The following is a 14,157-nucleotide window of genomic DNA, read 5'->3' as shown; positions in this document are numbered from 1 at the left end:
AACGTAGGGACTTCCCTGGTGGTGCAGTGGATAAGACTGCGCTCCCAATGCAGGGGGCCTGGATTTGATCCAGGTCCAGGAACTAGATCCCACATGCATGCCGCAACTAAGGAGCCAGCAAGCCAAAACTAAGGAACCCATGAGCCACAACTAAGGAGCCCACCTGCCACAACTAAGACCTGATGCAACCAAATAAATATTTTTTTAAAAAAAAGGTCAAACGTAGACTTACCACATATCCTAGTAATCATGCTCTCTCATAAGAAGAAAGCTTATGTCTATACAAAGACTGATGAGTGACTGTTCATAAAAGCTTTATTTAGTCCAGCCAAAAACTAGAATCAACCCAAATGTCCATCCCCAGGTGAACAGGTGAACAAATGGTGATACATCCACACAATAGAATAGTACTCAGCAACACAAAGGAATGAACTTTTTTTTTTTTTTTTTTTTTTTTGGTACACGGGCCTCTCACTGTTGTGGCCTCTCCCGTTGCGGAACACAGGCTCCGGACGCACAGGCTCAACGGCCATGGCTCACGGGCCCAACCGCTCGGCGGTATGTGGGATCCTCCCAGACCGGGGCACGAACCCATGTCCCCTGCATCGGCAGGCAGACTCTCAACCACTGCGCCACCAGGGAAGCCCTAGGAATGAACTATTGATATACATGACAACATGGATTGAATCTCAGAACAGTTATGCTGGCTGAAAGAAGCCAGACAAGTGTGTGTGTGTGTGTGTGTGTGTGTGTGTACGTGTGTGTACACGCATACCATGTGATGCCATTTGTTTAAAACTCTAAAAAATATAAACTAGGGCTTCCCTGGTGGCGCAGCAGTTGAGAGTCCGCCTGCCGATGCAGGGAACACGGGTTCGTGCCCCGGTCCGGGAAGATCCCACATGCCGTGGAGCGGCTGGGCCCGTGAGCCATGGCCGCTGAGCCTGCCCGTCCGGAGCCTGTGCTCTGCAACGGGAGAGGCCACAACAGTGAGAGGCCCGCGTACCGCAAAAAAAAAAAATAAAAATAAAAAATAAAAAATATAAACTAATTTATAGTGAAAGAAAGCAAATCCATGGTTGCCTGGGTGGGCAGCAGGAGGAAGAGACTATAAAGGAATTACAAGGAAACTCTTGGGTGCTGGATTTGTTCATTATCTTGATTATGGTGATGGTTTCATAGATGTGACCATATGTCAAAACTTACCAAACTGTGTGCTCTAAGTATGTGTGGTTTATTGTATGTCAATTATACCTCAATACAGTTGTTAAAGAAGTAAAAACATTAAAAAGGGAGAAATAAAAAGAGGGAAATGACTCTAAGAAAGATTCCTATAAATTGCTCTAGCATGTGTACCTCTGACTTTAACCTTGAATTTTGACCCTTCATTCTCAAGAATGTATATGGTCAGAAAGGGCTGCTTTTTTTGGCACCCCTAATAAATTGACTCTACATAACGCCTTATTAGGACATTTTGTAGGTAGCTGGTGTTTCCTCCTCTTTTTAATATTTGCCTGGATTTTAATGGGGCCAACAAGTGTTTTCTAAGCCTCCCTAGCCTTAGAACTACCTAGTGAATCAAGATAAACTTTATTTATGACTCTTAAGCATCTGTGAATTTATTTAGTGCCTGTTCCTCATCCTCCAAAAGAAAGTCTTTGCTAGTTTGATGTTTGGGAATCTCTAAGGCTGTATCCTAAAAATTTGGGGGAGTTGGAGACAGCCCAACAGTTCTGACAACTCAAAATCACATCTTTTCTTATTATGTCCTTAGTCTGCTAAGCAGTTTTATAAATATTAAACAAAAAAAAATTCAGTCCCTTGGGTTTTGGAGGGAACTATTCCTTCCAGGGTAGGAAAAAAATTAGTCCATTGCCAAGCAAGCATTTTTATACAAAAGTATTTTCCCCCCGATGATCCAAGAACTGGCAATTATGGAAGGAGAGATGGAGTCCACAGGGTACATTTGGGAGCTAAAACGAGCAGCTGTAAGATGAGAGTGGGATGGAATGTCCTCTACGGTTCCATGCTGGTTTACAGTTCTGTCACTCTAGTGACAAGGGCAGGCCCAAATGTTACTTCTGCCTCTACCACTAATTTGTAGGGTAACAACAGGATTACGTCATCTCACTAAGCCTCAGTTCCCTTGTTAGTTAAATAAAGATAATAAAGCCTACTAAGATGTATTTAAAACTTCTGTGCTTAAAAAACAACACACCTTGGAGGCTGGCTTTGGGACCTGAGTGCTGGGAACAAGTGCTGCCTACTTGTTCATTCAGGATTATTAGACAGTTGCCCAAGGGCAGGACCCTGGCAGCCTCCCAGTACACCGTGTCCGGAAACACCACCTCGATGAGAAGCCACAGGTGCCCACCCTCGGCCCTGCACCTTCTCACTGATCCTCATGTGTGTGTAGGTCTAGTCAAGCCAGAACACAATTTAAATCATTTACTGACATCTCCTAATCGCCAGCGCTGTGCTGGATGCTTTTGCCTGTATAATCTCAAATTGACAAATTTCTTAACAAGTAAAGCTTAAATGACTTGCTTTTAGTAGAGAAAGTGGAGCAAGCCGCCTAGGGATAGGAACCTAGAGAATTCTCCCCACACACGCCCCCTTCACCCCAAGGGAGGGATCTCTTAAAGATAGAAGAGTTTGATGCCCAGGTACATATATATGTATGTGTATATATATATATATATATATATATATATATATATATATATGTTATTTTCTTCCTTCTGTTGGTCTAGGGATTCTCAGGCTTTAGGATATATAGACAGTTGTAAACACAAAACTCCGTTCACTGGAATTGTAGCTCCCCAGCTGCCCCCGCCCTCACTTCTCTCAGATCCCTGCTCGGCTGTCCCCTTATCCATGAGGCCTCCCCTGTGCATGGCACAGGGAGATCAGCTCGGTGCTGTGTGACCACCTAGAGGGGTGGAATAGGGAGGGTGGGAGGGAGGCACAAGAGGGAGGGGATATGGGGATATAGGTATACATGTAGCTGAATCACTTTATTGTACAGCAGAAACTAACACAACATTGTAAAGCAATTATGCTCCAATAAAGATGTAAAACAAACAAACAAAAATTAGTAACCTCCCAGCACTCCTGCACTCTTACCCAATTTGTCAATTCTCTATAACATATGTCCCCCCCTGGCATATTATATATTTACTTGTCTGTCTAATGTGTCTCTCCTCTCTCTAGAATTTAGGTGCTATGGAACCAGTGCCTGGAACCATACCTACTCAGTGAATCTTTGCTGGATGTATGAATGATTATGAATGGGTGGTTTAAGGCACTTTCAAGAGTGATTTTGATTCTACGTGACCTTTGCCTTCGCTGCTGCCTTAGGGACCTCCCACTTTGGAGTCAGATGGTTCTGGTGTAATAGTTCGTGGGAGGACACACTCATCCAAGTCTCTGATATGTCTGCCTTTCCCTCTCCTACGCCAGGTGAATATAACACGCACAATGGACCTTCCACGCCAGCAAAAGAGGGAGACACAGACAGGCCGCACCGGGCCTCTGACGGGAAGCTCCGAGGCCGGTCTAAGCGGAGCAGTGACCCCTCCCCAGCAGGAGACAATGAGATTGAGGTAACTCACAGGCTTCTGCCTGACTTGGTGAATGTCATCTCCACATGTGGCCGGAACAGGAGGCGTAGGGCAGAGTTCTGTCTGGGGGAGAATGGCCCTGTGTGTTCACAAAGTACAGGAACAGAGTAAAGGGCCCTTGATGAAAAGGAGGGAAGAATTCGGTTGGCCACACGGAAGCACTGTTGACTGGCCAGGCCAGGAAAAGTGACCCTAGAGATGGTAAAGATGGGTGATTCTGTGAGCCACAACAACAGCACCTGGGGGCCTGCGAAAACCCAGACGGCTGGGGCCACCCCCCAGAGTTTCCAATTCAGTAGATCTGGGACAGGGCCTGAGAATTCACATTTCCAACAAATTCCTAGACAATGCTGATGTGCATTGGGCACCACACTTTGAGAGCCTCCAGTAAAGATGACATTGGACAATGGACCTTCCCCACTGGGTTAGAGTGATTCTTAACCTTGGCTACATGATAGAATCACGTGGAATGCTTTTTAAAATTGAGATGCCCAGGCCCCATCCCAGACTAATTAACTAGACATCTCAGGGAGTTCTGAAAGTTCCCCTAGTGATTCTACTGTGGCTTAGATATTTATCTACCTGAAGACAGGAGGCTGGCTCAAATAAGTTTGCATCATTTCTGTAATTCGGAGTTTCTCGGTGGTTCGCCATCTGGGCTGCACATGAGAATCTCCTGGGGAGCTTTGAGAAACCTTCATTCTCAAGCCCAGATCAATTAAATCAGATTCCCTGGGGGTGGGACCCAGGTGTCAGTATGTTTAAGCTCCCTAGGTGATTCCAGTGCAGCCCAGGTTGAGAGCTACTGGTCTAAGGGATGCGCCAATCTTTATTATAACTAAGCAAGTGTGGGGTTATTGGTCAGGCACTGACATTTTCCCAAGCAAACAAACAAAAAAGAACAGCATGCATGAAAGATGGGGAAGACCACTAGAAGAGACAGAGGCAAGATGGATGCCCCCAAAACAGACAGAAGCAAGTGTTACCTATCAAGGGAGAAAAATGGGCACATGCACGAGTTCGTACTTGTTTGCAAAAGGCAGTCATTTTGCTGGCTTGAGTGTGCCATGGGTGTACATGGGTAGTACATGGGTAGTATTGGCAAAGCTTGAGTCACTGTCAAGATATCCAAATGCAGCATCATCACATCCCTATTGATAATCCTGTACAAATTTTGTAGCAGCTACAAAGTTCAGCTGGCAAACTCAGATAAGCTAAGAAATAGCATTTTCATCATTTCCTTAAAATCAGTGTCATTTTGACTCTGAGTCCCCACCCACCAGGGTGGTAGGAAATTCCATTTCATTATTGGGGTCTTTCCCCTCCCAGAATTATATGAGAATCTCAGGGTTCAAGTGGTCTCAGAAAACAGAATAATAGCCTCTTTTGTCCATTGTGGCTTGGTGGCTGCTGCCTTTTTCATTGTCAGTACCTGCAGTGGTCACTGAAAGTCCAGCTGCTCTCTGGGGTTTCCATGCCATATGTTGGGCATAGAAATCCTTGTTGAGAGGAAGAACATTGGAGTATTAGCTATGATCCTTTGGTTGCAAGCAACAGAAACCAATTCTGGTTACTTAAGCAAAAAAGGATCTACTGGGAGGGAACAGCATGGAGAGGAAGTGATACAACCAAGGTTAGAAAGAATAGGAACAAAGACCACGCTGGGGAATCTGGGGAACCTTCAGGGTGCCGGCCCCTTCTGGAGAGCGAGATATTTGAGATTCTAGCGCCATGTCACTTGATGTCCGATTCCAAGGAGGCAGCGTCCCATTGGCCTGGCCTGGATCCTCATGCCCCTGATTGAGAGTCTCACCGAGATAGCACACAAAGGGAAAAGAAAATCGAGATGCTCCTTCTAAGAAGGAGATGGATGCTGGGGACCCCAACAACAAATGGCCAATACCAAGACACTTGGTATTTAGCCAGTATTCACTGGTAGGGCTGTACTAACTAACCAGCATCACTAGTAGGGCCGTGCTAGTCAACCAGGATTCACTAAGAGAGCAGTAGCAGTTGTTTATGGCTGGTGTCTGTTCCGATCATCCTAGAAGGTGTTAAATAGTTTGAATATCACGCCCGTCCCCTACACTTGGTATACACAGCCATCTCTTCTGTGAGCTCGACTGCCCTCGGGACCTGCCAGAGAGTAAGCATTCCCACTGCTCATGGGACTCTTCTCAGTCCAGAGGATTCTGTTCTTGCTTTTCCTCTAATTCTTAAAGCCACCACCTTCTAAAACCAAGGAGACTTGGCACAAACCCTTCAGGGGGATTATTCCTTTGCACAAGGCTAGAAGAAAATTTACTGACTCTTGATCACCCTTGCTTTCTGCCTTCCCAGATGCCTGAGGATTTTCTACCAGCTTGAAGTTGCAGAGCTGTAGAAATCCTGGAGAGCAACACGTACTTTAATATTTTTTAAAAATGTATTCAATCACCTGACGTGGTTTCTGCTCTTGGTAGGGGACAGTGGGGGCGGAGAGACATTTTTCCATTAAGCTGAGAAGGGGGTGGGGGGGCATGGAAGGATTATGGGGTGATATTATTCTGGAAACATCTGCTTCTTGATTCCAGAGTAAGTACCACTGGGCAGGAACAGTTGAAAAGGTGTGAGCTGTGTTTCACCACCGTGCTCAATATCAGCACAGAGGTTTTGCATGGGTCGCACCTCTTACGTCTCTGGCACTGTTGCTAATGGGTGCAGCCCACGAGAGAGAAATTAGGTAGAGAAGTGGAAAGGAGGAAAATTCTGAGTATGTATTAGTTAAAATCCCTCGACTGCAGGTGCCAGAAACCAACTTGAGCTAGCTTAAGTGAAAAAGCAGAGTTTATTTTAAGGATACAGGGATTCTCTTAGAACCCAAGAGCCAAGGGTACAGCAAGTGTCAGCAAGATATTGGAACCAGAAGGTAGGAGGGGCAAGGAAATGCATTTACACCTTCTCTCCCTATGTTCCACAGTGTAGGTGCTAGAATCCCCAAGCGGTAGTGTCTTTTCAGTGGGCATGACTCTCCTCCAGGCCCCTCACTCTACTTCTAACTAAAACCAAGTCCTGCAAAAGTGTTGGGTCATGTTTCCATCTTTCACCCCTCTGTTCCTCTCTCTCTGCAAACTAGTCTTCCCTGTCCTTCAGATCACGTTGCTACCAACGGCCACCCAAAGACAATGAATTTCTTTTCCAGGTCTCAATTTTGAGTTCCCAAGGAAAGGCCTCTGACCCAGCTGGGGTTAGGGGCCCACCCCTGGCCCAAACCCTGGTGGGCTAAAGAGTTAGGGTCACGAGCAGAGTGTCCACCAGGAACAGTATACCCACTGAGAATCTAACACAGGGAGATAGAATGGTGGACTAGTGGGGAAGAGGGACAGACCCTCTTCAGAGAGGATATAGTCAGTAACTTAAGGAGTCTGCATTAAATTTGAAATTACTTGATTTTTTTAAAGAATTCTCTTACCAAAATTTCTAAGTTTAACTGATCCAGCCTAGTTAGTTCAGATAAATTAGGACTTAGCATATTTAAACGCCAGAAGCTCTCTTCAAAAACAATGGTTTTCAAACTTTTTTTTTACCATGACCCATAATAAGAACAATACTTATTATCATGACCCAGCATTTACATACACATAAATGTAAAAGATCAAAAAATTCACAAAATAATATTCAAATAATATTCACTAAAAATTGTGAATGAATGAATAGTAAAAACTTATGGCTGTCTGATTATCTTAAATGAATTATTTCCACCTAAAAATGGACTTTTGCAAGGAGTTGGACCAGTGGCGTGAATTGGGAGATGCCAAGATGGACACATAAGGCAAAAAAAAAAAAAAAAAAAAAATTCACAAAATAATATTCAAGTCTACTAATTGTTTTGAAAACCTGTATTAAATTGACCTTTTTTCTTCTAGATACTACCTTTCTCTTTACTTTTAAAGGCATTACAAATGTGTAAATACAACCACTGACCCCCAGAGAGTTTTCCAAGGTGGCCCATTCAAGACGGTAGACTGAGTAGGTGCCTTTGTTGCCCCCAACACCAGCTACATAAATGATCACGCAGGCCTTTTGTTTTTAAAAATAATGATCACCAGAAAAATTATGAAAACCAGCAGTATAAAAAATTGAGGCCAAGATAAATGAATAGGATAAACTATGAGAGGTAATTTAAGAAACAGAAAAGATCTTAGAAAAATTCTGATTGGTTTTCTTATAAAGATTCAAGGAGGTCTTGTATCCGCAAAAAAAGAAGTGCAGGCTATTGGGAAAGGAACACTCAGAAACAAAGTAAAAGCTACTGTAAATTTTTAAATGATAGTGAGAATCAAAAGTTTCATAGAAGGGTGGGCTTCCCTGGTGGCGCAGTGGTTGAGAATCTGCCTGCCAATGCAGGGGACACGGGTTCGAGCCCTGGTCTGGGAAGATCCCACGTGCCACGGAGCAACTGGGCCCGTGAGCCACAACTACTGAGCCCGTGCGTCTGGAGCTTGTGCTCCACAACAAGAGAGGCCGCGTCAGTGAGAGGCCCGCGCGCCGTGATGAAGAGTGGCCCCCACTCGCCGCAACTAGAGAAAGCCCATGCACAGAAATGAAGACCCAACACAGCCAAAAATAAAGAAAGAAAGAAAATTTTTTAAAAAAGAAAGTTTTATAGAAGGGTTGGAAGAGAAAGTTAGAGAAATCTCTGAGAACGTAGATCGAAAAGACAAAATTACAGAACACTGTTTTTAAAGGATAAGCAATATCAATCCAAAAGATCTAATTTGTCTATTGGGAATTCCAGAAAGATGTCACAATGGGAAAGATAGGAGGACATTATTTAAAGAAATAGGCTTGAGAAATGTTTGAGTGCTGAACAGGATGAATGAAAAAAGACAACACCTAGATATATCCTCGTGGGATTTGAGGATGCCAAGTATAAAGAAAAGAGCCTAAAAAATCCAAAGAGAAAAATAAGTAAAACCTGTAAAGAACTGAGGATCAGTGAAACATCAGACTTCTCATTAATCATGCTTGACACAAGATAGATTCTTTCAAAGATCTAGAGGGCATTATTTTCCAATTGGAATTCTGCACCCAGAGGAACCTTAGAGCAAAATAAAGACATGATCAGATTAGCAAAAATGCAGGAAGGTTACTTTCCATGCTCCTTTCAGAAGAAGCAACTTAAGGATGTACTCAAGCAAAACAAGGAAGAAAACCAAGAAAGAGACTTGGGGTCCAGAAAACAGTGGATCTGACCCAGAAATGCAGTAAAGGGAAGTCTCAGGATGCTAGCTATGTAACAAGCCTGAAGATGATCCAGTCCACATTGGAACATTCTGTCACAGAGGAAGAACATCTTTGATATAGAGGGTGTGGCTGAATTTGAAATTCTACTGAAGGCATGTTATTGGAAACAAGAAAAGAATTAAAGCAATTAATAAGCTCCAGCAAAAACAGAAAGTTATTCCAGACAGGCGTGATTCCTATGAACAAACTGAGATATGGCACGATTTTAATCAGGATGGAGTACAAGAAAGGAGAATACACATGACCTTGGTGGTAGGAACAGTCTCCTTAAAGTGGCTCTGGAGTTATGACATTAGATACGTATAGAAGGAAGTGAAATCCTAGCATATTACTTTGCTCTGCCGTGAACAGTAATCACAAGATGTACATAAATGCTCTATACTGGTTACCAACTTTTAAAATCAACATATAGACAGAGCACAGAAGTCTTAAGTACAATTATAAAACCCAATGCACAAACCAGTTTATCCACATTGACAATGCAAAAGTGAGGCTAAAGCTCAGCTATTCAAGAGGTGAGGAGGTAGTGGGAAAGGGTAGGGACACCAATGTCCATATTTTCCACATTGGGTTTGCTGTTTTAGCCAAGAGAAAATATCCAGTGCTGATGGGAATTGGAAATAGAGGGGTTCGCATATGTGAAAAATATAAAATTCTGGAGAAATGGGGGAGATTTACCATGAGCTATAAACCCTCATCTTTCACATTGCCCAGTCAAAAGGTATTGTTTAAAGTTGGCAAATCAATAAATAAAAGTATGTTATTTAGAGTTATAAAGGTAATCAGCAGAATTGCTAAAAACAAATGTTTAGAAGTAGCTGGGCTTATGGTGAGCAGTGAACGTAAAATGGTAGTATTTCATTTTGTCAAATGAGTTATATGATTTTTATTGCTTTTGGACTGAACTCCTCTTTTGAGCTTTTATGTGAAAGGCAAGAACAGGCGTCTTGGTTCTGGCATCTATGGGTTGATAGGAACCCAAAAACTTGGCCATCAGAATATATTTTACACAGATGAGGTTGAATGGGGACTCGAGGATACATGCGTGAGTCACATGTTTTATAACTTAAAGATAATGTTTTTCAAGACATATTTTTCCTCCCAGGGAATTAATTTCTGCAGACATTAAGTCAAATGCAAGCAAGTGCATTTGTCTCCATTCTCTCCCTCTCTTTCATCACAGCGTGTGTTCGTGTGGGACTTGGATGAGACAATAATTATTTTTCACTCCTTACTCACGGGGACTTTTGCCTCCAGATACGGGAAGGTAAGAATCCATTTTGTCTTTTTTTTTTTTTTTTTTTTTCCAACGTGACAGTCTGTCCAGCTGGTTTGTCTTTAGAATTGTGAGGGCAGTTGATACGACAGCTTCTCCAACAAGCTGCCCCTTTGCGTCAGCTGGGCTTTGGAAGGCCTATGGAATTTTCCCTTGACATGTGAAATTTTAATTAGCTTCTCCCATTGTCTCCCATGCCTTTTCTTCCAACACATGAAACATTCAACATCCACTTGATAGGATATAAGCTTGTAGTCTTCGGCTGTCTCCCTCCTCCTAAGAGGGCTAGGAGATGCTTCAGCCAAACCCAGTAATCCTAGCTGAAAAACGAGGTAAAGTACTTTTCTTCTTCCCTGTTGTTTATTTTAGTGTCTCCGGCAGATGAATTTAATTTTCCTTCCATTTTTCTGAGACAAGGGGGAGGCATTTTGTCAGCTCCAGCATGGATCTTAGCAACAGCTTTGCAAATGTATCACCGACAAATTATGTCAGGGAACCATCCAGTTAGAGTTCCGGGCAGATGCTGTCGGTTGACTGGTGGTCCATGCAAGAATGTCAAAACGCCCTTAATAATGCAAAAATGAACCCAACCGCTGAAACCCAAACCCTGCCGATCCCGTGGGCTTTGTATCAAACCACATGCGGATGCTCCAGATGTCTGCCGTCTCTTCAGGGAGACAGGTAGAGGTGGCAGGGCGGGGCTTTAGGGGACAGATGCCCCGTCAGCTCATCCGAGGTAAGCAACCTGTTGGCAGCTGCTTCCACACACGAGTGGGAACCATGAGACTCACCAGCGCCTGGAAAATATTTCTGCTTCTGTTTAGAGCCCAGGAATATGATTTGACATCACCTCATGGCTTTTCCAGCTGCTCGTGTTTTTTATGAGGGTTATAACAAGCTGGATGTGTAATTAGCAAGATAGATTTATCGTCTGCCGTTATGTTGTAAAGAATATAAAAATGGTGTTGGTGGTGCAGAAATCTCTTGCCGAGGAGGAATGCCGTTAATATGTCTAGCAGTGCCTGCGGGAAATCCGGCATGCGTTTTTGGAGTGTGCACAGCTTAGGTAAAGGATGGCAGAGTCCAGAGCTGCTGAAAGCACCAGAGCGGACTTGGCAGCTAGTGCAAAAAAAACTGGGCTTTCCCAAAGGGGCTGCAGTAGTGAGTTGCCCACCCAGGCTGGGTGTTCTATGGTTTTTAACCACCCCAATAAAGCCACCGGCCCCCCAAGAACCATTCCTTCACTCTTCTTACCCTTTGAGAAGTTCCACAGCTTTGTGCAACAGTTCAGCTCCCATGGATTGCATAGGGCTTTGTAATCTAGGCTAAGATTTTTGTGTCTGTGTCTCACTACCACTCTTTAAACCAAGTTACAGGCTCGTTCAAGACAGGGGCAAAGCCCAGAGCTCTGTTCTGGGCCCCATGGCACCTGGTCCATGTCACTTATCACCAGCCAGCTCTCTCCAGTCCCATCACCTAATCCCAGCCACCTTCCCCTCCAGCTGTCTGGTCTCCACTCTTGCCCTTTCCAGCCCCCTACAGAGGGGTCATCCTAAAATACAAGCCTGGTCTCTCTTCTACTGAAAAATCGTCAGTGGCTTCCCCATTGACAAACCCTAAGCCCAGCCTCCAAGGCCCTTCATGAGCTGGCTCCTGCCCTGCTCTCCAGCCCTGTTTTCTCTTACTTGTCCTGAGTTGCTTTTTGTCCTCGGGACCTGCCACCATCTCTCCCATCTCTTCTGAGTTCTTCCCAGAAGCAGAGCCTGAGAGCAGGAGTGAGTGCTGGTAGTTTAGTTGGGCGGTGATCCCAGGGAGCACTAGGTGCAGAGTGGGGAAGTGAGGCGGGGAAGGGAAGGCAGCCAATACAGGGTACGTAGATAGCTATGGCTGCATGTACCTGGGACTCAGAACCACCGGGAACCTCTGGGCTACTCTGGGACACACCTCAGAATTGACTCCCCCAAGGAGCAAGGGTACTGGGATATTTATCTACACGTTCCCTTCCATTGTGGGTTGAGGGCTTTTTCTGGGGGGGTTATTTCCCTGTCCTGGCCTGTCCCATGAAAACCCTAGGGCAGGGGATCACAGGTCCTAACAGGAGGAAGCCTCTGCATGTTGAGAGGACACAGAAGAGGGGCACACTGGAAGCTTCTGCTATAATCTAGAATGTTCTAGAAAGTTCAGGTATTAGGTTAAATCATACTTATCTTTCAGTTCCCATTTTCAAGGTAGCTTCCTCCAAGAGGACTTTCCTAACCACTCCCACCCCCATCTAAATTGCACCTCTCCCCATAACTCTATTTTTCATTTATATTATAATTATGCACTTATTTTGTCTCCTTCTAAGCTATATGTGCCCTGAGGACACAGACCATGAACATTTTTTATCAACCCAACTAAGCACAGTGCATGGACCAGATTGCTCAATACATATTTGTTGGGAAAATGAATCAGGATGATCCTCTAGAATGAAAGCAACATGACGACAGGCACTTTTTTTTTTCTGTTTTGTTCATTGCTTTGTCCCCAGAGCATAGAACAGTGCCCTCCACTTAGTAGGCATTGAATAAATATTTGGTGAATAAAGGTAGGTAGGATAGAAAATAGTATCAAAACAAAAAATTCCTAACTAGGGGCCACCCGCCAAATTCTGCCTGCAGACATTTGTGTTTGGCCCCTAGAGTGTTCGAAAAAATGTGAATTTGTCGCCAACATTTAAAAAATCAGGAGATTGCACAGACCAAAACAATCCCAATTTCCAAGTCTTCTTGAAAAATTAGAAAACCTAGCAATCCTGCATTCCCATGTGGCAGCAATCAGCAGGGGCTGAGTAGCAGCTGCCCAGTTAGCGGGGGTGTACACTCTCCAGCCCATCCACAGCCCCACCTGGCCTGTTTAGGGGACCCTCCTGACCCCATTGGCATCTGAGTTTCAACATCCATCCTAGAATTACAGAACCACTGAAGGTCAGAGCTGGAAGGACCTGGGAGACCATCCCATCAATTAGTCTCCATGGTACAGTAGGAGAAACTGAGGCCCAGAGAGAGTGAGGTCATCCAGGAGATAACGAGAGGTAGATCTCAGGTGCACTTGCCTCTCTGGGTGTTCCCAGGATGTCCAGGGAAAACTAAGGTGAGATGCTCTTGGAGCCCCCAGGTCTCCAGTGCCATCATTATTCCTCTTCTAGAATTTTCTACTCCAGCTCTTTTAAGTGAGGAATGAGGTTGGTTGGTTGGTTGGTTGGTTTTCCTAAATCCAGCCACCCTAAGAGAGACCCAGACTAACCATGGCTTAACCAAGATAGAAGTTTATTCCTCTCACCTTCTAGTCCAGGCATAAGCAGTTCAGGCTGGTAAGGCTGCTACCCAGTACCAGGGATGGAGACCCCCTTCCATCTTGTTCTTTACCATTCCTGGAGCATTGCCCTTGTTGGCAAGATGAAACGTAGCTCACCCCCATGTCTGCATTCCGGCCAGTAAGAAGGGGAAGCAGGAAACGGGGAGTCCACCTCTCTCTTTTTCATTTTTACTTTTTTCCCTCTCTTTGGAGGGCCAGATCCAGAAGTTGCACAGATCGTTCCTGCTCATGTGCCATTGGCTGGAATGTGATCACATGGCTACCTTCAACTGCAAAGGAGTCTGGGAAATGTAGTCTAGTCATGTGCTCTATTAAAATTCAGGGATTCTATCATTCTGAGAGGGAGAAAGGAAGAAGGGATATTAGAGGACAGCTAGCATTTTCTAGCACAAAGTACCATTAGTAAAAGGAAGAACAATGAAAGAGAAAATTGTTGAGGAAAAATAAACTTCGTTCTGTTCAAGACACCTAGAGGACAGCTGTATTTGTGGGTCTGAAGCTCCAAAGAGAGGTCTGGGCTACAGCTATAAACTTGGAAGACAGAGGAGAGGAGAGGACGTAGAGGAGTGTGAGCCCCATTCTGCAGACAGAATAACTGAGACAGGGAGGGTATGT

The 14,157-nt window shown here is 44.4% G+C and overlaps 1 protein-coding gene across 4 annotated transcripts in view; it reads left to right on the top strand.

Annotated features, from left to right (window-relative positions):
- The window catches only part of EYA2 (EYA transcriptional coactivator and phosphatase 2), a 260,087-nt gene that overhangs the window by 177,033 nt on the left and 68,897 nt on the right, over positions 1–14,157 (top strand). For all 4 annotated transcript variants that reach the window (XM_082645804.1, XM_082645806.1, XM_082645805.1 and 1 more), the window contains 2 exons: positions 3,463–3,605; positions 10,093–10,176. In XM_082645804.1, coding sequence (XP_082501930.1) covers positions 3,463–3,605; positions 10,093–10,176 — 227 coding nt within the window. The remainder of the gene's footprint in view (positions 1–3,462; positions 3,606–10,092; positions 10,177–14,157) is intronic.

Source organism: Mesoplodon mirus (assembly GCF_964341445.2).
Source record: "Mesoplodon mirus genome assembly, chromosome: 15".
Taxonomy (NCBI): Eukaryota; Metazoa; Chordata; class Mammalia; order Artiodactyla; family Ziphiidae; genus Mesoplodon; species Mesoplodon mirus.
The sequence above is the reverse complement of the archived record's forward strand: the minus strand, read 5'-3'. Positions and strand labels throughout refer to the sequence as shown.